At 41.4% G+C, this 26,567-nt stretch overlaps 1 protein-coding gene across 4 annotated transcripts in view; it reads right to left on the bottom strand.

Moving 5' to 3' along the window:
* Htr4 (5-hydroxytryptamine receptor 4) overlaps positions 1-26,567 on the bottom strand; it is a 190,100-nt gene that overhangs the window by 87,435 nt on the left and 76,098 nt on the right. For all 4 annotated transcript variants that reach the window (XR_004117336.1, XM_031365835.1, XM_031365834.1 and 1 more), the window contains exons 3-4: positions 11,796-11,921; positions 10,306-10,506 (exon numbers count right to left, since the gene is read on the bottom strand). Coding sequence is in view for 3 of the 4 variants with exons in the window: in XM_031365835.1 (XP_031221695.1) it covers positions 10,306-10,506; positions 11,796-11,921 (327 nt within the window). In the remaining variant the exon portion in view is untranslated. The remainder of the gene's footprint in view (positions 1-10,305; positions 10,507-11,795; positions 11,922-26,567) is intronic.

Raw genomic sequence — 26,567 nt, 5'->3', positions numbered from 1 at the left:
GCATATCCTCTCCCAGTGAGGCCAGACAAGGTAGCCTAGCTAGAAGAAACGGATTCCACAGATCAGCAACCACTTTAGGGATAGCCCCCACTCCAGATGTTCAGGACCCACATGAAGACCAAACTGCACACCTGATACACATGTGCAGGGAACCTAGGTCTGTCCTATGTGTATGCTCTTTGGTTGGTGGTTCAATCTCTGAGAACCCCAAAGGGTCCGGGTTATTCGTTGAATCTGTTGGTCTTCCTGTGGGGTCCCTACTCCTCTGGGTCCCTCAATCCTTCCCCCAACTCTTCCATAAAACTTCCTGAGCTCTGTTGATTGTTTGGTTGTGAGTCTCTCCACCTGTTTCTGTCAGCTGCTGAGTAGAGACTCTCAGTTATGCTAGGCTCCTGTCTGCAAGCATAACCGAGCATCATTAACTAATAGGGATTGGTGCTTGTCCATAGGATAGCTCCCTAGGTGGGCCAGTCATTGGTTGGCTATTCCTTTTATTCTCTGCTCCATCTTTGTCCATGCATTTCTTGTAAAAAGGAAAAAAATTTGGGGTCAAGAGTTGTGTGTGTGTGTGTGTGTGGCAGGGGGTGGGTTTGATGTCCTTAATCCTTCCACTGGGGGATCCAGCCTAGCGACAGGAGGTGGTCACTTCAGGATCCAGGAATTGACTTACTGTTCTTCAACTGTCAGTAATCTTACCATACTCTTCTATCTGCTATCACTCGGTTCCATCACTTCACTAGAAGCTCCATGATTCAGAGCTTTTCCTGTCATTCAGCACTATAAGTCCAGTGTTCAGAAGAGCTCCCAGCAAATAATAAGCACCCCATGAATATTTGATGAAATGAATGCAAAAATCACAGTTCATACATTATACCATGAAATCCAACTCAACAAATTGTGACAGTTGGGTATCCTGTGTGGACCTGTCTGGAAAGTCTATGAAAAGAAGAAACTCTTGCTCACCTTCCTTGCAAAAATCACTCAGATATATTGGGAAAACAAATGGAACTGTACAACATGAGCTCACAATGATTGACACATTTGATTTATACATTCACAATTTAGTTATGCTCCAGGGAGATCATTAAGTGAAACAGACAACTTATCTCTTGCACATTGTGAAATATGCAGCCCTGGAGTGAGAAGAATATGTTTTACAAGGAACTTTGTTTCAAAGAAAACCTGGGACTGGAGAGCTGTGGAGGGTTTTACAGATAGAATATATCAAGTTTCGGGTTCTACAGAGAATATATCGAGTTTCAGGATGTCAGGAGACCATTGACAATACAAAAGCAAAGGAAAATACTGTGGCCCTTACGGGTATAAGGTAACATGGTAACATGGAATTCCTTTACTGAATCCATCTCCCTTGTCTGCTGAGTTCTCTGGATTACCCTCAGCTACCCTGAGCAGCCTGATATCCAAGCTGGACCTCCATTGTCCTACCACTTCTCTGCCCACCTTCATCAGACCTGCTGATCCAGAACGATACAGATTAGATTCCCTTCCTGCACCCATCTTCTGTGCCTGCTGAATCCTCTGGGGTTCTCTCAGCTGCCCTGAGCAGTGTGTTATCCCCAGTGGACTGACAACACCCCACTCTCACAATTGACAGGTTATCTGGACAAAAACTAAACAGAGAAATGATGAAACTAGCCAACATTATGAAACAAATAGGCCTAACAGACATGTACAGAATATTTAATCTAAGCACAAAAGAATATACCTTTTTTCTCAGCACCTCATAGATCCTTCTCCAAAATTGACCATATACTTGGTCACAAAGCAAGCCTCAACAGATGCAAAAAGATTTAAATAACACCTTGTAAACTCCTTGTATCTTGTCAGAACATCATGGATTAAAGCTGAACTTCAACAACAGAAACATCAGAAAGCCTACCCACTCACGGAAACTGAACAAACTCTCTATTCAATGATCTCTAGGTCAGGAAAGAAATAAGAAAAATTAAACACTTTCTAGAATTCAATGAAAATGAAGCTATAACACATCCAAATTTATGGGACATAATGAAAGCAATACTAAAAGAGGAAATTTATAGCACTAAGTGCCTTCATAAAAAAATTAGAAAGTTCATGCCAGGCAGTAGTGGCGCATGCCTTTAATCTCAGCACTTGAGAAGCAGAGGCAGGTGGATTTCTATACAGAGAAACCCTGTCTCAAAAAACAAAACAAAACAAAAAAAAGTTCTCATACCAGCAATTTAAAGATACACCTGAAAGTTCTACAAAAAAGAAGCAAAAATGCTGAGGAAAAGTAGAAGGCAGGAAATAATTAAAATCAGGGCTTAAATCAATCAATTAGATGCAAAGAGAATTATACAAACTAAGAATTAACAAATTCAGAGCGGGTTCTATGAGAAAATCAACAAGATAAGCAAACCCTTTGCCAAACCAGCCAAAAGTCAGAGAGTCAGTGTCCGAATAAACAAAATCAGAAATGAAAAGGGAGACATACAGCAAACACTAAGGAAATTCAAAGAATCATTAGGTCTTATTTCAAAAACCTGTACTCTACAAACTTGGGAAATCTTAATGAAATGAATGGTTTTCTAGACAGATACCACTTACCCAAGTTAAATCTAGACCAGGTAAACCATTTAAACAGCCCGGTACCTCTAAGGAAATAGAAGCAGTCATTAATAAAACCAAATAAATAAATAAATAAATAAATAAATAAATAAATAAATGCCCAGGGCAGATGGTTTTAGTACAGAATTCTATCACACTTTCAAAGAGATGATACCAACACTCCTCAAACTATTCCACAAAACAGAAACAAGGAACACTGCCACACTCATTCATGAAGCCACAGTCACCCTGACACCTAACCCACTCAATAAGAAGAAATTTCAGACCAATTTCTTTTATGAACATTGCAAAAATACTCAATAAAATATTCACAAGCCAAATCAAGGAACACATCAAAAAATGATATCCACCATGATCAAGTAGGGTTCATCCCAGGGATGCAGGGATGGTTTAATATATGAAAGTCCATCAATGTAATCCACCATATAAACAAACTGAAAGAAAAAAACCCACATGATCACATCATTAGTTGCTGAAAAAGCCTTTGACAATAAACCAATATCCCTTCATGTTAAAAGTCTTAGAGAGATACAAGAAGACCAACCTGGACACTTGGGGCTCTCAGAGACTAAACCACCAACTACAGAGCAAACACAGAATGAACCTAGCCCCCCTGCACATTTGTAGCAGACGTGCAGCTTGGTCTTCATGTGGGTCCCAAACAACTGGAACAGGAGCTGTCTCAAAAGCTGTTGTCTGTTTGTGGAGTATGTTCTTCTAGCTGGGGTGCCTTGTCTGACATCAAAGGAAGAGGATATGCCTAGTCCTGAGGCCTTGATTGTGCCAACGTAGGAGGATACACAGGTGTGTGTGTGGGGGGGGACTCCACCCTCTCAGGAGACAAGGCAAAGGGGCATGGAGGAGGGACTGTGGGAGAAGGGGACAGCAACCAGGATGTAAAATGAAAAAAGAAAGAAAGAAAGAAAGAAAGAAAGAAAGAAAGAAAGAAAGAAAGAAAGAAAGAAAGAGAGAGAGAGAGAGAAAGGAAGGAAGGAAGAAAGAAAGAAAGAAAGAAAGAAAGAAAGAAAGAAAGAAAGAGAGAGAGAGAGAGAGAGAGAAAGAAAGGAAGGAAGGAAGAAAGAAAGAAAGAAAGAAAGAAAGAAAGAAAGAAAGAAAGAAAGAGGGAGGGAGAGAGAAAGGAAGGAAGAAAGAAAGAACAAAAAAAAGAGAAAGAGGCAAAGAAAATAACAAGAAAGAAAAAAGGAAAAAAACAAAGTAAAGTGGACTTTTAGAGGTAACTGTATTTAAAACCAAATACAAGATAGGTTGCAAACATGTTCAAAGAAACAGAGTTAGAACAGTTAAGTCTTAAAAAGTTTAGCTTAAGAATCCAGTGGAAGAACAAAGGTATAATTGGTCAATGTAGAGGAAACCAGGGGATAAGTCCACTCCATCTGATTGCGGATATACCAAAAGACACCTCTAAGCCTTCAGCGCATGATTGTTCAGTCAGTCTCTCTCCCCTTCCCTCCTTCAGTAATATTTTTTCATATTATGTGTTCAGACATATACATATGTGCATTTATTTTATGAATGGAACTGTGACAAACATTTAAGCCTGAAACTTGCTTTTTCTCAAATAACAGTTACATCTCTCAGCATATATTATTTGTCAGGAGATTTGATGGCTTCATTTCAAAAGTGGCAACTTGGTTGCTTTTCATTCTCCATAGAATCTCAGACAATACAGTGTTTAACCTCATGACTCATAATATATGAAACATACTAATTTTAGTTCTGAGATTATTTTAAATTTTCAGTAATATGATTCATTTGTCAAAGTACCAAGAAGCATAAGAATTGTAGATGTAGAAATGGATCTTTTTTTTTTGTTTGTTTGTTTGTTTTTTTTTGTTTTTTTGTTTGTTTGTTTGTTTTTGTTTTTTCGAGACAGGGTTTCTCTGTATAGCCCTGGCTGTCCTGGAGCTCACCCTGTAGACCAGGCTGGCCTCGAACTCAGAAATCCACCTGCCTCTGCCTCCCAAGTGCTGGGATTAAAGGCGTGTGCCACCACGCCCGGCAGAAATGGTTCTTTTAATAGTAAAGGTGTTCTGCATTTTACGGGATCCAGGACCCAATAATTTGGGCAAAAATTAAGAATCCAAGTGAATCTCCTTGAAAGGCATTATCCTTTGCTAGAACATTCACAGCACCTTGAGGTGGGAGGGCACCGTGTCTTGTCAGGATTCGTGCAGATAGCAAGGACATTATACCTCTCCCCTCCCTCTGGTCCTCCCAAGGAACACCTCTGCCTTGACCCACCTCAAATGTGATTCCAAGAGGGACACAGCAAAAGTGGATGCTATATCATAAATAAAACCATATTGTTCAATGCAAGGCATTGCCTGTAATGTTTCAGATGGACCTCTCTACTCAGTGAGGATATATATCGCTTGGGGTAGGGCTGGAGACAAAGAAAAGACAAAAAAAAAAAAACAAACAAACAAACAAAAAAAAAGTCCCATCTTTCTTGTGGTGTTGAAGTTTCTAATGCCAATGATAAAGAAGAAAATTAAAGTTTGCCAAATACCTAAATAAATATTTATATGCAGCTACTGTTTAATTGTCAAAAGTGTCATTAGAAGCAAATTCCAGCAGTTCAAACATTCTCTCATCCTTGTTCATCAAGCAGGACTTCCTCCCATAAGGGAGAAAAAAAAAGACTTTGTGTGAGCAACTGCAGAACTGCATTTAATAAAAAATGCAGTGAGTTCTACAAAGAATCTGTCTGAGGAGATTAGCGATGGAGTTCTGCCACAGGGAAGATAGAACAGAGCTAAAATCCAACACTCACATAGTGGGCAAAGGAGCTCTCCAGGCACAGAGAGGAGCCAGTGCCTGGAAAGCGACGGAGGAAAAGATAGGTCAAGGGGGCCAGAGCCTAGAGACAGGGCTGGTAAAGGGTGTGCAGGGAAGCTCAGGAAAGAGATAGAAACAGACAGTGAAATTCTCCTTCACTCATCAATTGTCTCCATTATCACAACTTGTTGGAAAAATATCTTTGTGCAGTGGATGGTGGCTAAACACACAAACTCACCACTGGTCAGAGGGCAGAGAATACATGTCCAAGGAGTACTTAGCCACAAATGACACACCTATGTCTCCTCCCTGTCTCCACACCCATGCACTTACACACTAAGGCAGGCACACACACACACACACACACACACACACACACACACACACACGTGCACACCACTGATGCTCAGAGACCATAACAGAAGATGGGGCAGAAAGAATCTGGATTAGAGAAGACTAGAGAAAAATAATGTCTTCTGAATGTGGCAGGACCACTACGTTCTTGAATTCACAGCAGCTTTGTTTGCCTGCACAGGATCTGCACAAAACCAAGTCAGTCAACATTCTAGCACTGAGTGGGAAGGTGAGCCTCGGCACATTTCCAAAATGCTATGGACAGTGGAAGCCTTCTCAGGGAGGGAGAGCCAAGTTTCTTTAAAGGCATGACTCCTGGTTGGTTGACTCTGCTCCATTGCTTGGCTCCACAACTAGGAATATGTTGGAGTTGATAGGTTATTTTAAAGGGGCACATACATTTGGGAGGAAGGGTAGGTAGTTCTAGGAGGAGCTGGGGGACTTGAGGTAAATATGATCAAAATGCACTGTATGAAATTTTTGAGGATTTAATAAAAATGTTTTATACAGAGGAATAGCAGGGCATAGGTGCAATGAGTGGGGAATTAGGAAAAAATAGGGGAAAACTTTGTGGAGAGGGGAGGAATAAATAACACCCAAATGTTTGGGGAAAAAAAGCTATAGGGGAATACTATTTTATGTTTACTTAAAATTCATATGTAATACAGGTAATGCACATATTGTTTAAATGAAGTCATATCCTTCGCAGTTATGCCCTCCCCAAGAGCCATAGATTATGTAACAAACTTGGGAAACTCCTTTTCAAGTTGTCGGTTAGGGTAGCCTAAGAGACTCTCCAACCCATACAGCCTATTGCCATTGCCCTTGGTTTCCTCCCATAACATGAAGGTAAAACTCTGTTGTTGGAAACAGGCACACTTCAAACACGGGGATCAAACCAGAGATGATGCAGAAGCCTCCTTCCTGAGGAACGGCTCTCACTGTATCATAGTGCCATAGAAGGTGACGTGCAATCTTCCAAGGGAGACAAGCCATCAATACGCCTACTCAACTGCAAAGCCTGGGTACTACAAGTGGCCAGCATGGCAAGATATTCCCAAGGGTCCAAAGGCGATACATCTTGGGTGTAAACCACAGCCATCTAATTGGACTTACAGCCTCAGTAAGAGAGAATTCATGCCTGCTATTGTAAACCGACCCAGCTACCTATGGTTCGTATAGCTTTGGACTCTAAAAGAGAACCAACTACTGCCACTTTCCTACACCCTGTATACTTTCTGATTCTAAATACCCACTTTTATAGCCACTGATAAATGTATCCTTCGCCTGCTCATCAGAAAAGGGTGTTAATTCTGTAGCAGATGGGGACGACTAAGAAATCAACAGATAATTAAGATGTAGAGAAGTAACAGGTGATGGGGATCCAACCTCAGTCAATATATCTAAAATGCAACCTCTATAACGAAGGCTCAGGGAACATTGCAGAAGAGTGGATGGAGAGACTATAAGAGCCAGAAGACCAGGCTATACCTGCTGCAAGACCGTGTTTTCTATATATGACCGGGAAGCTACTACACCCATGAAATCTCAGTAATGCGTCTGACTTAAGAAGACCTACATATGATAACACCAATTTGGCAGGTCAACAAAGATGGGGAAATGTCATAAGGCTCCACTCTCAGAAGACGAGCTACAGGCAGTCAGTGATGGCTGAGAGAATGAGAATCTGTCTTTTTCAGAGATGAGCCTCTGATGGGTGATCCAATGATGAGTCATCAGGGTTAAACACATACACATATGGGTAACACTGAATGAACTCAGTGGGCTGGGGTGGGGTATGGGAGCAGGAAAGGGGATGAATTGAAGTAGGGAGAGGGTGGAATAAAAATACGGTAAATACAATACATATGCGTGAAATTCTAAATCAATTAAGTTGAATTGAAAATTAAGTTAATTAAATTTAGAAATTCTCCACATCAATCAGTGTGGTCATATCTCAAAGCAAGAGATAGCTATTGAAAAGTTACAGGCAAGTAGCAATGCTCAGAGCAGCCATTTTCAAAGCTTGCCATTTGCTTGATCTTGTAAGTTGAAATGGATGCATACAGCAACATGAGAACAATCATAGGATGCTCTGGTGTATTAAGAGAAGATGAGTCCCAATCCCAGCTGTACTGTAACTCAGTAGACAATGACCCACGTCAGGTAGAATTAGCTTCTGTCCCCAGTCCTGCAAGATCAATTCTTTGCCCTCCATTTTTGAGACCAAAAATATAATAATAATAATAATAATAATAATAATAATAATAATAATAATAATGATAAATCAAACTGGGACTCAGAAAGGCTTATTAACCCACTGGCAATCTCAGGGGCAAAAACCTGACAAAGCTGATATTTAAAGTTAAATCTCTCAAATTTTAAAACAGATGGCTTTTAATGTCCAATTCTTAACTGTTTCACTATATCCTAAGCCTACTTGAGGTGAAATCTGAAAATCTGAAGCTGACCCCTCCCTGATGGGACACCTTTTAGCATTTGTCCTGGGGCTGGCCAGATTCTATTCTCTATAGCAAAAAATTGACATTTCTCCCATTTTTATTCCATGCATGGCTCATTTTCTTCCCCTGGCTTTTGTCAAAATCTCACTAACTTCCAGCTTCCTCAAACCCAACCTTGCCTTTTTCTAAGTGTCAGTATTATACTATATCTAGTCTCAAGAATCATTGTAGCAATGATCACATACAGGCTACCCTCTAGGAGTTCTCCGTGTTTTCTACTTTCTCATATTTTATTTTATGAAATATGAAATTTCATGTAGTACATACTGTTTTTAAGATGTCTTTCATATGCTGATGTCCAATTATAAACAAGCAAAGACACACAAATTCCTAATTATGATACGTGGTAGGTCTTATTGTTGGCCAACAGTGGACTTATGCTCCTCTCTCTATGCATGCAGTGGAGTCTCATTACACATACATGCATACATACATACATACATACATACATAGAACCTAGGCAATTCAACTCTGTGTTCTTGTCAGGAAAACAAGGGGAGAGTGGAGGCTTTCTGTCACACCTGCCGTTCTCATCAGTGCCCTCATGAGACAGGAGGTGAATCTGCTATTGTTACACAGATTTCAGTTCTTAAGTGCCTGCCCATCCCAGATGAATAATTTTCTAAGAAACCATTATTTTACTGTTTAAAGGTGAATCTTTTCAATGGTACAGCATCCTCTAACTTTGGCTGATTATGTTTTCTAAGTTCTCAATTTAAGAAATGCATCTCTTTATCAGCTCAGTGACTCTGGATAGTTCATGAGTCTCTGGATAGTTTATGTTTGAGTCTCAGCCTGTGAAAATGGGGTCTTCTGTACTATAAGGGGATGTTGTGAGAGTGAAAAACAATGTAAAAAGCATGCCCATTTCAATGTCTGAAGCATGAAGGCCCAACAAATGCCCGCTCTTGATATCTTTCCAGAGTAGAACCAGCCTTGGTGTATGGAAACCTCTGACTCTGAAGCAGTACTACCACCTGGAGGGGTGATTAAAGCTGGCCTGACACCCTCATAGAAGCAGGGGGAGGAAGATGGGATAGAGAATTTCAGCAGGAGGGGACCAGAAAAGGAAATAACATGTGAAATGTAAATAAAGAAAATATCCAATAAAAAAAGATGACAAAGATAAAAAAAAAAAAGAAGAAGAAGAAAAGAAATGCATCTCTCCCAAGCCAGGGGAAGGTCTGCAGATGGTTGGAGGGGAAATAAGATGCTTTCCTCAACAGTCTGAGTTCAGGAAATCTCACATTTCCTCCTGGGTCCTAGCCCTTAAGCCACGTATGCTCCCAGAGTCATCTGACTTCTAAAGTATGTTTGTTTGTTTGTCATTCAATGAAAATGACCTGAAAGAGAGACTGGAAAGAACTGATAAGCATATATCTGCAACAAGTGAAACAAAGGGGGACCATTAGGTACCCTAAAGTATGAAAAAACAAACAGACAGGCAAACAAACACAATTTACACTGGAGATAGAATGTTAAACTGGCATTTAACATTAAATGCCCTTAAAAGGGCAATTGTTGGAGGTCTAATTGTCCATTTTAACTTTCTGGGGGAAAAAAAATCCCCACAATCTCAAGAACTTAGCTAGACTTTACTACACGGGCATATTTTAGGAGCAGGTCATGTCCAAACACAGAGTGATATCATTCTGAACTGGCCCGTAGCCTCCTGGGCAGATGCACTACCTCTTGCCACATGGATCCTCCTTAGCCTTTTGTTCCTGCCACTGATACAGAATTGGAAATCGACTTGGCTGAGGGTTCCTATCTCCACAGAAAACTTTGCAAGCAACGGCTAGTCCACGCCAGCCTTTGGGTCTTCAATATCTCTGAGAGCACCTGACTGAGTAGGAGCCCCCCACAGGGACAGCCCTGGTGAAAGAATCACTGAACTTCTGACATCTGTCTCTCTGGAACTAATTGTGTGTGATAACACAGGAAAGGAAAGAAAGACACCAGGTGATAGTTGTTAGGTCACTGGTGTCGAATGCAGTCCGCTCCACACATTGCTTCTTACCTGTCCAGAGAAATACAGCAGAGGTGAAAGATCGATGCTGTGGTGAGCAGGACATCCAGAGAGGTCCGGACCAGGCAAAACATCTCCCCATAAGCCCAGAAGTCTTGGACCAGCTCAATGGCACCGAAGGGCATCACCAGCACCGAAACCAGCAGGTCGGCAAAGGCAAGAGACACAATGAAATAGTTGGTTTTTATTTTCCTGTGAGGGAAACGGCATAGGCAAAGGGGGAGGGCGTAGGCAAAGGGGGAGGGGGAGTGTGTGGGGAGGAAGGTGGGGAGAGCCAGGGAAGAATCGGGAGAGTGGAGGGAAGGAACAAAGGGAGGTAGAAAAGGAAAGAAGAAACCACACATTAAACATAATCCACAAGACTCAGTTTTCCTTTCTGCAACACGGTCGAGCAGATTCTCTGTGCTCTGGCCTCTTCTGACTTCTCCAGACCCATGTCATGCCCTCAAAGTACCCTTTCCCTCTCTCTTCTGCCCTCCTGGCCTGACCAGAGGCCAGCCGTGGGTGTACCAAGAACCATTTCTGAGGTTCCACACAGTTGTGTTTTCTCCCGCCTACTCTTCTTGCGGTTGTCCACCCTGCCTTTGGTCCCGGCGTAGGCACTCTCAGGGGGCCCTCTCAAGGTGCTGCCCTCAGACAGTGTTAAGTTGTACCCTTCTCAGCTGCTAGAGTGACTTCTTCTGTACCCACTACACATGACTCCAGGCAAAGTTCTGTGTTGTTTTTTTTCCTCTGCCTCTTCACTGGGTCAGGGTATGTCCTGCTTAGAGAGACAGGCTACCTCTGCCTCACCTCTTCTTTCATGTTCCGAGGCTGCTTTGTCCAGGCCATGCACTGAAAATACCCTGTGAGTTTTAGGGAACTTCAGTGCCCAGGGTTCAACTCAGATCAATTCGACAAAAAATTGTGGATGGATATTATCTTCTGCCACTGAATATTGCTACCTAAGATACAGGATGGCCAATTAAAATTTGATGTTTAACAATGGAGACTTTTTAAAAACAACTATCCCCAGATTATTACACAGGCCACACCAATACTATGCAGTATTGTATTGAAAAAATATTTTAGTTGATTATAATTGTAGCCACAGTTGAGGCTGGTAAAGTACAAAATGTGGTAGATCCCGGTGTTTATTCCCTAAATCAGTCATTAGTTATGGTTGTGTGTGTGTGTGTGTGTGTGTGTATACATACACACACACACACACACACACACACACATATATATATTTATATATATATAAATATATATATATTTTCTTTTCCAGATAGGATGGAAGCATCCCAAAGTGTTCCTATGATTATGTTGTGGTTGGGGTTGTAGAATTATGTGTGATCCCTTTTCTGTTTTTCAGAATCTTTCCCCATGAATGTTTTCCATCATTATGATAAATTATATTGGAAATTACTCAGAGGCAAGTTTCTAGGGAGATTCCTCTGACACCCATGTTTGCTGAGAGGTCCCCTTGTGCTGCTCACCTGAGCTGTCTGTCCCTGCACACAGCCACCATCACCAGCAGGTTACCTAGGATGGCCATCAGGATAACCACTGCAAGGAACATGAGCAGCGCGACCTTCTCTGAGTACCTGAAACGCTCGTTGGAACTGGAGATTAGAAACACAAAACACACAGATGTGAGGGGACATCGGACACATTGGAAAGGCCATGCATTTGCCTCCCTCTGTCTTCAGGAAGGTCATGTCATCATCTTCATCAACCAGCAGTATGCACCTGAACTTGCCAAGGTCTGCTGTCACTTGATGGCATCCCCAGATGGCTGGAGAATATGAGAGGGGGACTGGGAAGGTGAATAGCTAGCCTTTTTTTGTTTTCCTTCAGGGGCTCACCTTGCCTAGTAATCAGGAATGTACTTGGTTGGTTTCTGTGTTGCACACCTGACTCATCTACAGTGTAAGCACTATCACATGAAGACCTCAGCTGTTTTATTCATTGAAGTGTGTTCAACTCATGATTCTTGCTTATCAGATAGAGGAGATGATCTGTGATCAATAAATGGAAGTCACTGGAACCAAGGTTTGCATGAACATAAGGGCTACAGGTTTCTGTATCCTATTCTAGCTTGAGCAAAAAGATATGGTTTACAGGTGGTCTGTCTAGGAAGGGACAGACCAATAGGTATTCTTGTGTCAGTTCACAAATGATCTCAAAAAAGAGAAAAAGAGGCCCTGGGATGTCTTCTACTTCATGATATGTTGCTACACTGACACCTAATGTCCCTTCAACACTCACATCACATCCTTGTTGATTTCAGCACCTGATTCGACTCAACAAATTATTTTTTGCCAGTATAAGCTCAGGATTTGGTTTATTAGGTTGGAGTGTTCCTTCTTAATAAAAGTACAGTATTTGCAGGCTGCTCTGAAACTGCAGGAAACAATTATGTTCATGATGTCAAAACATCCTTTAAAGAAGTTTGAAAAGGTTTTTAAAGTGTTGGCCATGAACCGAACATGTCAGTATAGAACTAGGGGTGGAGAGCTGTTGGGACACCTTCGGGCTTCATTTCTGCAGTGCCGATGACCATTCATTGTAGAACATGCTGTCTGTGTTCAGCTGCTACGTGTCATTCCCACATGCTTAAATACAACCTTTAGATGATGTGCAGCAACCAACCAATGTTTCTCATCTTCATAGTATGGTCTGTGTGACATAACTTTCAGAATTACTCTATAAATCTCCCTCACAGATTGCCTCTGGTTATATTTGCATTGTAATCTCCAGTGGCAGTAAAGTCTCTCTTCTATAGCGTGTGTGGTGTGTGGCCATATGCAATGCATACTGAGTAGGCACATGCTAGTTTGCTGACTGAGTGACAGGCATGTAACATTCCACAAAGTGAGGCATATTCTTCACTGTATTCCAAATCATTCTTTGAAAGGCTAGAGGAGATCTTACCTAAAACAGAGAAGATCCTGCAAAAAGATTTTTAAAGGGGGGATTTTTTTTTTAACTATCAGAAGGAATATTCCACTTGAAATAGGAGTAGATTAACATTTATTCATTTAACTGTAATATGGGCCTAGTGTGTCTATAGGAAAAATAAAGCAGAGAGTAAGAAGATAGGTAAGAAAATAGGTAGTGTTAGTTCCAAAAAGGGTAGGGAGATGGGGGCGGCCTGTGGGGGTTGGAAGGCTGTGGGGGTTTGTGTTTGAAGAGGAATGTGCATGTGTGCGCAGGTCCGTGGCAGTGTACTCTCCTGTGTGAATATGTGAGGAGGTCACAGTTATTTTTCCATTGTTTTTAGGGTTTTATTTGTTTTGGTTTTTGCTTTGTTTTGTTTTTGAGACAGAATCTAACACTAACTTAGAGTTTGTCACTTGGGCTATATTGGCTGGCCAGGGAACCAAAGGCATCCATTGCCTTTGTCCTACAATAATAGGCAAGACCACCATGCCCAGCATTTACTGGGTGAGCACGTATGTGCATGTACACATGTGTACACATACATGCACACACACACACACAAACACACCCCTATACCTGCTTGTGTACAAATACACACACACTCTACACACACACAAAAAAAATATTTTTAAGATCCTGGTGGTGTTGTCCCACCCAGAAAGCTGATTTAATTGGTCTCGTCTGTAGTTTGAGTGTCAGAACCTTTGAAGCTCCAAGTTCTTCTGATTTGTAACCAAGTTTGAATCTCTGAAGAAGGAGATAAGAACCGACTCATTGCCAGGGAGAGACTTCAATGGCTCCCTGGAATTGCTTTGAATTTCTGACACAAAATTCATTTAAAAACACCTGGCTCAACTGAGAGACTAATTCACAGTTGTTAGAATAAGTACAATCAAAACAAAGCAAAATAAACAAAACCAAGGGTTATCGTGAATGTAAGGAATCTGGATCTATGTGTGGCTCTGATGGGATTATAGAAGGCTCAGTGTGTTCTCAGAATGGCCACATGAGTCCAGAAATTCAATTGTAAATACATATTCCAAAGAACTGAGAACAGGAATACAAACAGAATGTTTTATACCAACCTTCTTAACAGCATTCATGATAAAATCCTGTAGACATAATCTAGTGGCTTATATCCATGAACAGGCAGTAAATAAATCACAATGTAATAGATATGTAAACACATATGTGTATTGGAATATTATGTTTCCATAAAAGACATGAAGGAGTGACACATGCTTCAATATTGATATGCACTGAAGATATCATACTGGGTGAAATGCACCAGAAATAAAAGAGCAAATATGTGATTCTGCTTATATTAGAACCACAGATTGTACAAATTCATAAGAAAAGAAAGTAAATTAATAACTCTTCAGGCCCAGAGTTGCAGGGCAGTAGGAATTATTACTTAATAGGTAAGAGTTATCCTTTGGGTTGCTGGAAATTTTTCTGGAAGTAGTATTGATGATAATAGCTTCACAACATTGTGGATGTACTTCTTTTTACAGAAATGTTTGAGTATAGTCATTATTTAATATATTACTGCTCAATTGTCTGTGTTTTATTATAATACAAAAAGAATATATGGATGAGTGCACATCATGATGGTGCTGTATAAGACTTCGATGTTAGTGGCCAGTTGGGCTGGGTATTTTAGGCTACTTTCTTATCTATAATGGATGATAGGAATATACCCTTAGCAAGTGGATTACATAGCTCATGTTCCCCATTAGGACCACTTTCCCTTTGCCGATTTTCTTCTTTGAGGAAAAGAAACCATGCTCAGAGTGTTTGAGATGGCGTCTGTCTCTGGCTGCAAAGAATATGTGTTTAAAGAACATGGCACAGAGGGTCAATGTCATGGTTCATCTGTGGCATGCCAATTAGGAGCTGGAAGAGGCTAAACTTTAAATTGTGAGTGATAAGCTCAATTTAACCACAGAAAGAATTTTTATAATTAGGCAAAAATAAGTATAAATTCCAGCAACAATAAGTAAAATACATTAGGAGCTACTATTTCAAAATCCATGTTAGATCCTTGGGTTGCCTCTGACACCCTCTGGGGACACCATCAAGAGCCATTAGACAGTTCTCACCACAGAGGTGCCATCTATGCTAAATGGGTTCTTTGACAGCTTTTCCTATGATAAATTTTTCTCTCATTTCTTTTTCAATGATCCTTTGACCCATTAACAAAGAAATTCTATAATCTGGCTGGCTGGATTTAACATTTCCTCTGTTCTTGGTAAAGAAAGTGCAAAGACTAAATCTGGTTTCTCCATATAGGTTAGTTTAAACAGAACTGAATGTCAGAGGACTACACTAATACAAATAATTGTTACAAACAGCAGAAGCTTGTGAATGCACCACCATAAGGCACGGATTATGCTACAGATGGCATTTGCTTCCACACTGGCCCTGTTAATAATAAGCCATGTGACTTTAAATCATTCACTTATTTCCTCTGAGCCTCAAAAGTTAGATCAAATGTCTTAACACCCACCAAATACATACCGAGGGACAACTACATGCTAAGTGCTATGCTGGACATTGACAAAGTCCTCATCCCCAAGGAGTTCACACTATGACGGAAACAGAGAAGACAGAAGTGGACATTCACAGAGCAAATGCAGCTGTGCTCAGTACTTCAAAATTGTTCTCTCATTTTCGAGTTTGTGACTCACTGAGTTTCTTTTTTCAAATACAGATTCTGATTTTTTTTTTTTTTAAATCTCAGGTGAAGCGTAGGCATTTGTTTTTTTTTAACCTTGTATGACATGGAAGCACTTGTCACATTCTCTTCTATTTTGTGGAGGGAGGGCGAAGGTACATGTGGGTGTGCATGCACACAGAAGCTGGAAGTTGACCTCGGATGCTGTACTCCATCACCTACCTTTTCACCTTGTGTTCTAAAACAGGCTCTCTCACTAACCCTGAAACTTACCAGCTCAGTTACTGGAGTGTGCTACAAACCCACGTATCCTCCTGCATCTCCTTCACCTATACTGAGATTATAGGTGCATGCGACTATGCCCAGCATTTTAATGCACATGCTGGGGACTGGATTTAGATCCTTGTGAGTCATCTCTCCAGACTTCTGAATTACAAAACGCTGAAGGGCATAAACACCAGGGTGTAGTATAGAGTGAATAAATGAGAGGGAAATGTTAGGTAGTCCAAGAACACTGATGACATTCAGGTGACCTTTGCCGAGGATTCAGACCTAGAGGAAATAAAGGAGTGAGGCTTATGAGCAAATGCCTTGAGACATGAAAACCTTTTGGGTTCTCTCTCAGAGTGGCAAGCACCTGAAATGAGCACACAAAAGTATCAAGGAGTAGACTCTGAGGGCCGATCGATCTTCCCTGGTGAGAAGCTGAGGGCCAATCTTCCCTGGTGAGAAGCTATTGTCCTACTGGAAGATGTAGAAATGTCAGAGCAGAACAGTATCTTATAGGAACGAATGTGAGAACAAATCAGAAGAGCTATCAGGTCAGTCTCGAAGAATCAGAGAGCACAGTCCTTGGAGTAGAATTGGAGCTATGAGGAGAGAAGAGGGGGCTAGAGAGATGGCTCAGCAGTTAAGAGCACTGACTGCTCTTCCGGAGTTCCTGAGTTTAATTCCCAGCGACCACCTGGTGACTCACAACCATCTGTAATGGGATCTGATGCGGTCTTCTGGTGTGTGTCGGAGGAGAGAAGAGGGTGGCTCATTTGAGGCAGGAGAGGTGCTCTTCCCATAGAAGACAAACTGGTTGTCTGGTGTCAAATGGTCAGCCAAAAAAAATAAATAAATAAATACATACAAGTAACAATATATAAACTGAGAAGGTCATATTTTGGAATGTATATGTATATATATGTATATATGTACATGTATATGTATACAATAACAATCAATGAAAAAGAGGCTTTGAATTTGAAAAAGTGGGAAAGTATATTGTCTTAGGGTTTCCATTGCTGTGAAGAGATATCGTCATCAAGGCAACTTCTATAAAGCACAACATTTAATTGGGGCTGGATTACAGGTTCAGAAGTTCAGTCCATTATCATCAAGTCAGGAAGCATGGTAGGTAGCATCCAGGGAGGCGTGGCAATAGAGGAGCTGAGAGAACTACATCTTGTTCCAAAGGCAAACAGGAGAAGACTCACTCCCAGGCGACTAGGAAGAGGGTCTCAAAGCCCATCCGCATAGTGACACACTTCATTTACTCCAACAGGGCCACAACTCCTAATAGTGACACTTTCTGGGCTAAGCACATTCAAATCACCATAGGTACATGGGAAGATTTGGAGGGAGGGAAGGAAAGGGAGAAATGCTGTAACTATTTTATAATCTCAGTAATATGGAAAAAAAAGTTTAAAATATTGGTAGACTCGAAGAAGACAGTGCTTCCCACAAAAGGGGGAGCATGCACAAGTGTGTTCTTTAATATCCAATATGGAAAAAGAATAATGGCATGCGTGGTGGTGAGGAGTAAAAATAAATCCATATTTCTAATTGGCATACATAGAAAGATGCTACAATTTTATTAGATAGAAAACTAAGGTGTGAAATACCAGTACGAGCTGCACGTATGCATGTCCAATAGGCAGCTAGATGCTTGTAGCTACAACTGAAAGGGATAGCCACACAGGATACACACATGGTATTTGCCTTGGGGAGGAAATGTAAACATCCAGGAAGGGGTCAGCGTCTTGACCTGAACATGATGTAGAGAAGGTAGCAGCTGAAGGTATGAAGAAAGAAAGGAGAAAGCATCTGCGGGGCACCAGGGAAGCATGGCATCGTGAAAGAAAGATGGGAAATACATTTCTCGATAGCCGTTTGTGTTGCTGTGGGCATGCGTGGAGAGGGAAGATGTTCTCAAGCGCAACTGGGATGATGGATGGAAAAGGTAAGTAGAAAGGTGGGAAGTGGGGGCAGTGGTTACGTATGAGGCAGGTTTGGATGAAAATCAAATGAAAAAAAATGGCTAATAAAAAACAATCAAATAATCTAAGAGAGCCCGAGAACTGGGCTAGCCTGTATCCTTCAGAAAAACTTGTCAAAGAGAATATGTGTAAAGGAACAGAGAAAAACAGAGTACAGTAACTATGAGGTAAAACTGAGAATGGATCAGGCAAGATAACAACAATCTCTTATGTATTTACAAACTGACCATCACAATAACATTACGTTGACGAGAGACCTTTAGCATCGGACAAAAATCTTTGCCAGAGGAAGGGCCTGCTAACCCACATCTTCGGATCACCAAATACAGAGGAAACATCTTTGAAAATATACAGTGCGCACTCACAGAGGGCCCTGGGCAGCTCAACAGCTCCTATCCAGCTTCTTTCTTCATCCCTCCCCAGCTCACAATCTTGGTGCACTCACATAAGGATAAGGAAAACAGCACTTTCTTTACTCTCTCATCAGTCAACAGTAAACCACAAACTGTAACATTAGAAGATGGTAAACACACAGTCACGAACTCAAGGAAGCTGGATCAAGAGGTAGGTGATGGCCAAAGATCTCTAGCCCGCTAGCAAATCAAATAAGAAACAAAAGCAGAACAGGAAAAATGCAGAGTCCATTCTGCGTGCTCTGGGGAGCTCCAGGCGAAAGGGGGTGACCAGGCAGCCATGTTTGAGAGAGAGTCTCTGAAAACCAAGAACCAGCCTCTCAGTAACAGACATTTCAAAGAGAGAAGAAGAGAGGGCAAGGGAAGAGGCAACGCTTGCAATGTCACTGCAGCAAAGCGAGGAAAGACGCCCGCCAGCAAAACTCTCTTGTTTTAGAACTAGAACAAGCAGAAAATAAATACTGAGTCAAATAAAGTCAGGACAGAGACTGACAACAACAGAGATACTGGGGACAAAGCCTGATATTCTGGAAATAAAAAATTCAATCAACTAAATACAGAGCGCCATGGGACGTTCCACCAACAGAATGAGTTAGTTTGTCACTGAATGTTAAACAGTCTACCTTTGCCCTTTAAACAGAATTTTAGCTAACCAAACAATTCTACAGTGTGAAGATTTTTACCTGTAAAATAATTTTTGAGGATTCCTGGGAATACTGACTATATTACCCCTGAATCTCAAAGAGGAACATCCCACTTTGCCTGTGGAGTTTGAAAGTACTGATGACTTGTCCTTGTTTCTACTGTGTACGACAGTTATAAAATGCATCGTTGTTGCTGAATGAAGTACTTCGCTTTAGTTTTTGAAATATTCACATGGAAACACAAAAGATCTGAAATAACCAATACAATCTGGAGTCAAAGGAACAATACTGGAGGCATCACTACAGAGAATTTTAAGTTGTGATGCAGATTCATTGCATAAAAACAACAAACTTGTAGATCAGTAAGAAGGAATAAAGGGCCCAGGTACAAACCCATGCACCTATGCCTGTTAATTTCTGACAAAGATGATAAAAAGTATATAGGGAAAAAGATAGCCACCTCAACAAATAGATCTGTGAGGACTAGACGTGTATATGTAGTGAGTGAAGCTAGGTCCTGTCTTCACTGTCTACAAAAGTTACTGCCATACATTTCAATGACCTTCATGTAGAACCTGAAACACCGAAGACATCAGAGAAACGATAACTAGGATGTTAGGGCCGATGGCTCAAGATGTAGGCATAGACATTCTGAACAGGACTCCAACTCTGAATGAAATAATACCTGTTGAAAAATGGCCCCAGGAATTCAGAAAGCTTTTGGACAGCCTACAGAATGGGAAGAAGCTATTCCCAAAGGTTCAATATTGGCATGTACCTTGGAAGTAACCAACAGCTATCTAATTAGACCGAAGGCTGCCTTTCAATAGGAAGGAAATCACGCCCAGTATTGTAAACCTAGGCATATATCCATTGTTGGTGAGGCCATTACTGCAACTTTCTCCAAGTCAGGAAAATTCCCAGTTGCACTCTGAATAAGGCAAATACAGCTTTACCCCTCATCAAGGCAGCTTGTTCTGCAGCAGAGACAGAGCCCTGCAGAAAGCCACAACGGATCAAATCACATGGAACAACTGACTGTGGAGTGTTCAGCCTCAATAATATATTTACACTGAAACCCATACACCCGCAGCTTGGAGGCCAGCGTGTAAGGGGCCTGAAAAATGGTAAGATGCAGAAAACCAGTACAGCTGCTACGAGATTGCATCTTCTAGATACAGCAGGGAAGCTGGGCCTGTGGACTCTCAATCCATGGTTACCTACGCAAAACCTGAAGATGACAACAGTATGCGAGATGAGAAATCTCACAAGGTCCCTTCCCTCAGTGAAGAGCTACAGTCAACTGATGGCTGCTGAGAGAGGGAGAGAAAGTTCTCTCCCTTCGGGAGAAGGATCCTTGATCCAGTCCCAAGTGGGCAGCCCTAAATACAATGAATACGTTTAATGTATTTTTGAGTGAGTCTGTTAAAGATGCAAAATATATTGACTTAAACAAATCTGCTTAATATAATATAGATTTGGGCTTTCCCCTTTATCCCGCCTTCACTAACCTTTAGATAGTACTTTGGTTTTTTTGTTTTGTTTTGTTTTGCTTCCCACCGCCCACCCCAGGCTCGGAGCTCTCTATTCCTAGATCACAAAAGAAACAAACAAACAAAAAACTTGTTATTAGATATTCTTTCTCTGACTCTTTTTGAGATGTAAATCTTTTATTGGCTGTGGACTGAAGCTAAGGACTGGCATTGGAAGGTAGAGCCTCCAACCCCGACCCTGGTGGGAGGGCAGAACTCAGCTCAGATACCAACTCCTCCCAAGTATAGCACCCTTTGTCAAGAAAATACTAGAGAGCTTACTTTCCTTTGATTGAAGCAAATTAACAGGCTCAGATAGCCTAGGATTCCACAGTCTCGTCACACCATCATACATTCAGTTTGTTTCTCTCTCTTCCTTCTTTCCTTCCTTCCTTCCTTCCTTCCTTTCTTCCTTCCTTCCTTTCTTGATGTCTGTATTCCTTTAAGACATCAAATACTAGATTTGTTATGTTGTTTGATGTAGTTGTATTGTTGTTACTATTGTTCTCATTGTTTTTCTATCGTTAATCTTTTAAGTGTCTTATCTGACAATATCATACATGTATATAATATATTTCAGTCAAATTCCTCCCCTCTCCCTTACTCTGCCTCCGCCTCTCTAACTTCATCTGGAATGCTTTGTCTTCCCAGTGAGTCCCCCTTACACTTCCATGTCTTCATAATTTTATTATTTTATGACCTACTGAGCATAAGTGGGGTTGTTTGCAAGAACATGAGTGTGAGCCACTTACCAATGGTTATATTTACAGGCAACTTACCAGTGGTTATACCAGTCAAAAAAAAACCAGGACTTCCCTCTGCCAACAGGCACTAACTGCCAATAGTTCATCGGGAGGGGTGGGGCCTCATGAGCCCCTCCCTTGTCACCCACTGACACCCTGTCTTAAATTGGTCTTGGGCAAATAGCCATGGCTACTGTGAGTCTACAGGTTTGAGGGTCGTGTGTTCAGAAGATGTCATTTCTTAGTACTCCTTTCCTTCCTCTGGTTTTCATATCCTTCCTTTCCCTTATGAAGCATATGATGGTCAGTTATTCAAAGTACGATGACCAGTTATATATCTATAAGTTTCTGCATTAACCATTGCTCATTGAAATAAAAGGCCACTCTCCCAGAGCAGTTATTAATCATCAATACCTTCTCAGATAGGGGCAGAGCCTCTGGAACATAATTTATTAAAAAAAAAAAAAAACTCTCCTCCTGCCCTTGGTTTCTACGGAGTTGTTTGGGTTCAAAACACAATCCCTTTTGTACTTATAGCTTTGAAAATATAACCCTGTAGTGACAATTTGAGAATTTTGGTTTCTTTTTAAAAAAATAGAGAAATATTATAAGATCATGCCTCAATTTTAATCCTAGGTATGGAATATTGGCCTGCTTCTGGCTGTCCATAGCAGCTGATTATGATTTTCTTCATGTTCCAGGAGGAGCACGAGTTTGCTAGCTTGTAGATAGTTTCGGTGATTGTGTGACATTTGGAATACTAGGGACTTTTCAGAGGGATATATAAATAATAGGGCCCCCAAGACACATGGTGAGCTGTTGGTTGGTTGTTGATTGTTGTTAGTCACAGTTTGTAAAGCTGTGTATAAAGGAGAAACTAGAAGAAATTAGTTATCCTGATGGTGAAGATCAAATTTGTCCCAAGGAACTGGATGTCCCTAATCAGCAGGAAGTAATCTAATGATTCTGACTCCTGATTTTATTTAAGGATCATTTTCCTTTCCTGTCTATCCTTTTTTCTCTCTTATGTACTGTTAGGAGTTTGAAAGGGTGAAAGAAAAGAGGTGGAGAAGAGTGAAAGAAAGAAGAACCAAAGAGTATCCAAAGAAAGCTACATATATCTGTTTAACTTTGTCCTCTGGATTTTTGCTTTGAGAGCACATATTGTTTTTATAATTATGTAATGAGTGTTCTTTAGCATTTCCCATTAATAAACCTATGACCATTGGACTATGCATAGTAGAGTTATTCATATTTGTGTTGGAAATATTTCTCATGTAAATTACTTTTAATAACACCATGTTAGTTCAAGTAGTAGAACATAAGAAGATGTTAATTGTTAACTAATAACATAAGCAATAATGTAACTGTATCTTTTAAAAGTATATTCTATTTCTGTTACACAAATGCACCTCCCCCTGACCCCCATGGCTTCTTGAGAGACTAACCCTACAATGACCAGACTATGTATAACAGTATAATTCTTGCTGACAATCTGTGGAATCCACACCTGAAGGCATAAGGCTTCTTCAACTCTTCACTTTCCTAGTTTCTCCTTCTACTTACTAACAACACAAGACCTAACATAGAAAGACAATTAGGCTCCCAAGCCAATTACCAAAGATGCCATACTTCCTGTAAGTGCATCTCCTGCCTTCGCTCACCTGCAGTCCCCACTCAGAGCACCTCTGAAGGCTTTGCTCACTTCAGGGTTTTTCTGCTCTTGGGCTTATCTTTGAGACTTGGCTAAATGCAAGGCCTGGAGGCTGGCCCTCTTGCTATAGCACCCTCAGAATGAAGAGTCTCCGTGTGCTCTCCTTTCTTAAGTCTTGGTTAATTTCCATATTCTAGATAATGTTACAGTCACTAGGAATCCTATATTTTCAAATTAGCAATTTTTTCTGGAAGAAAAACTATTTCTTATGCCTTATGCTACTTTGTGTTGTTTCAGTAAATGTTGAGATCTCTTAGTTAATTTTTCGATAGACTGATTTTCCTCAAGTGCTTTTTTTTTAATGAAGGAATAGATAATATTGTATGTGTAGGACCATTTCCTTATGGGAAGCATCATGTAGCTCCACTTCTGCCTCAGCAGCAATTACCCAGAGGTATTGATTAAAACCCACATTGCTGGGCCCACTCTTATAACAGTTTCCAGTTCAACACTTCAGGGCTAGAGGCCAGTTCTAACCAGTTCCTAGGTGATGCTGATGCCACTGGCTTGTGAAATGAACTCCGAGGACCATGACTTGAATACTTGGAAAGGGGCCATTAGTCTGAATCTGCATCCTCTCATCTTTCCCCAGTGCATTTCTTCTCAGCTGAAAACTTTGCTTGGGAGTGGGTAGATCTTTACAATGATCACCTGCTTGGCTCCATATGGGAGACAAAGCATGAGGGGAAGGCTTTTTATCTTTTTAGTGCTAGCTTATTCCATCTTCACACTTTCACCATCTGATATCACTATGCAGCCACCTGGTTCTGAGACAATATCCTACATCTGTCAAATGGTGGAGCTGGAATTTAAGCCCATGTGTTCTGATTGTAAGTTCAGTGCTATTCCACTAACGTTGAAGCATGCTAATTTGGAACAGAGTAAATTTCCTTTAAAGAAAAGACATGCTGAAGTTTAACTTTTGTCTAAGAGCTTAGGAAAAACAGGTTGATGGGAACAGCTTCAAATGCTTATTAGCCAGAAAAAAAAACCGTGCTGGATATATAAAATGGTAGGAAAAAAGAGAGTAAGTCGTATGAGATAGAAATTTTATATAATGGAATTTCTTAATAGTAATAAAATAATTCTCACTGATTTTGAAGAGAAGTAGGTAGCTGGTACTCGTGTGGTGACAGGTAATTCTGAACTGTAACTAGCACTCTCCCAGAAGCTCTTAATAGAGCTTTTGAAACCAAAGATCATATATATATCAGGCATGAGAGAGCTTCCAAGTTCAAAGAGGTTCTGCCTGTACACAGCATTTCAGAGTTAAAAATTACAAGAGAAAGAAGAAATACAAAGGAGATCAAGATCAAAGGCATTCTGAGCCAGGCATGAGTCTGTTAGCAAAAGCCAGAGCAGATCTGACGCGGCGACAGTACACGAGAGCAGAGCCTCTCCACCGCCGCGCGTTAACTACCGTGGATCCATTCCTCTGGGAAACGAAACGCTTAATGATCGTTGTCCACAAATTAGACCATGAAAGAGGCTCTATCGCTTTAAGAAATTTCATTCTCAGGAAGTAGAAAGTGAGTAGTTGCAGAGAGACATTTATATTTATTTGTGGATTCCATACAGAATCTCTGAGTTATTTTGCCAATATGTCTTCACCCACAACTGTTTGGAAAAAATACCTACTCAGTACAAAAATATCTTCATTTGTGCTAAGCGTATGGTGTCTTTTCAGCTTTTGGCTGATGGTTTCTTTGAAAAGTCTACCTTGTCTGTAAGAATGTCGGTGTGCGATTGAGAGAATGGGAACTGTCTGTGGCCTCTCTCTTATGGTCAATCATTGACTTCAAGAAGCACTCAACTGAGAGAAGATTTTCCCATAGTCTGCTAATGACCTGCTCCCAGTCTATATAAAAGAAGGGAAAGCAAAACAAAATACGCCCTGGCTTAAAGCTACTCCGCTGTGAGCACGGTCAAACAATAGCAGTGGCCAAGCTCAGCCCACTGCATTTTTGTAAATATAACTTTCACTAGAATCCAAACAGCACCCTTCATGGCTTTAGGGATTTTTATGGTGACTTTCATACGACATAGACAGAATCCAATGACTATTTAAGAGCTTTATAACCAGCTAAGCTGAAATGATGTACTCTCTGGCTGCTTATGCAGAAAAATCTGATGGCCCTCGATCTTTAGGAACCAGAGATAAATTGGATAGAATGAAGACTATGGATAACACATGTGGTGGCACAGGAGCATAATCTCAGAAGTTGGGAGGCTGAGACAGAAAGACCAGCTTAAGTTTGAGGCTGGCCTAGGCCACAGAGTGAGTTCTAGGCCTGCTTGGGCTACATAAGAGAGACCACATCTCAAAATACTAAAATATAAATAAAAACATCAAGGAATATTGTGTGGAAACACTAAGATTAGGTGAGCCACTGAAGATATTGGTGTCTGTAACTGTGTCTGTGACTGTGTCTGTGCCTGTGACTGTGACTGTGCCTGTGACTGTGTCTGTGACTGTGCCTGTGACTGTGACTGTGACTGTGCCTGTGACTGTGTCTGTGTCTGTGCCTGTGCCTGTGACTGTGACTGTGTCTGTGTCTGTGTCTGTGACTGTGCCTGTGACTGTGACTGTGACTGTGACTGTGCCTGTGCCTGTGCCTGTGCCTGTGACTGTGACTATGACTGTGTCTGTGTCTGTGCCTGTGCCTGTGCCTGTGACTGTGTCTGTGTCTGTGTCTGTGCCTGTGCCTGTGACTGTGCCTGTGCCTGTGCCTGTGCCTGTGCCTGTGACTGTGCCTGTGCCTGTGCCTGTGTCTGTGTCTGTGACTGTGACTGTGCCTGTGACTGTGCCTGTGACTGTTACTGTGTCTGTGCCTGTGCCTGTGCCTGTGCCTGTGTCTGTGCCTGTGCCTGTGCCTGTGTCTGTGACTGTGCCTGTGACTGTGACTGTGTCTGTGTCTGTGTCTGTGCCTGTACCTGTGTCTGTGACTGTGCCTGTGACTGTGACTGTGCCTGTGACTGTGCCTGTGCCTGTGCCTGTGCCTGTGACTGTGCCTGTGCCTGTGCCTGTGCCTGTGACTGTGTCTGTGACTGTGTCTGTGACTGTGTCTGTGACTGTGACTGTGACTGTGTCTGTGACTGTGACTGTGACTGTGACTGTGTCTGTGACTGTGACTGTGCCTGTGACTGTGACTGTGCCTGTGACTGTGTCTGTGTCTGTGACTGTGTCTGTGACTGTGACTGTGTCTGTGACTGTGACTGTGACTGTGTCTGTCTCTGTGCCTGTGTCTGTGCCTGTGTCTGTGCCTGTGACTGTGCCTGTGCCTGTGCCTGTGCCTGTGTCTGTGTCTGTGACTGTGCCTGTGCCTGTGTCTGTGACT

Source organism: Mastomys coucha, unplaced genomic scaffold (genome assembly GCF_008632895.1).
Source record: "Mastomys coucha isolate ucsf_1 unplaced genomic scaffold, UCSF_Mcou_1 pScaffold13, whole genome shotgun sequence".
NCBI lineage: Eukaryota > Metazoa > Chordata > Mammalia > Rodentia > Muridae > Mastomys > Mastomys coucha.
This window is presented reverse-complemented; position numbering and strand designations above follow the sequence as displayed.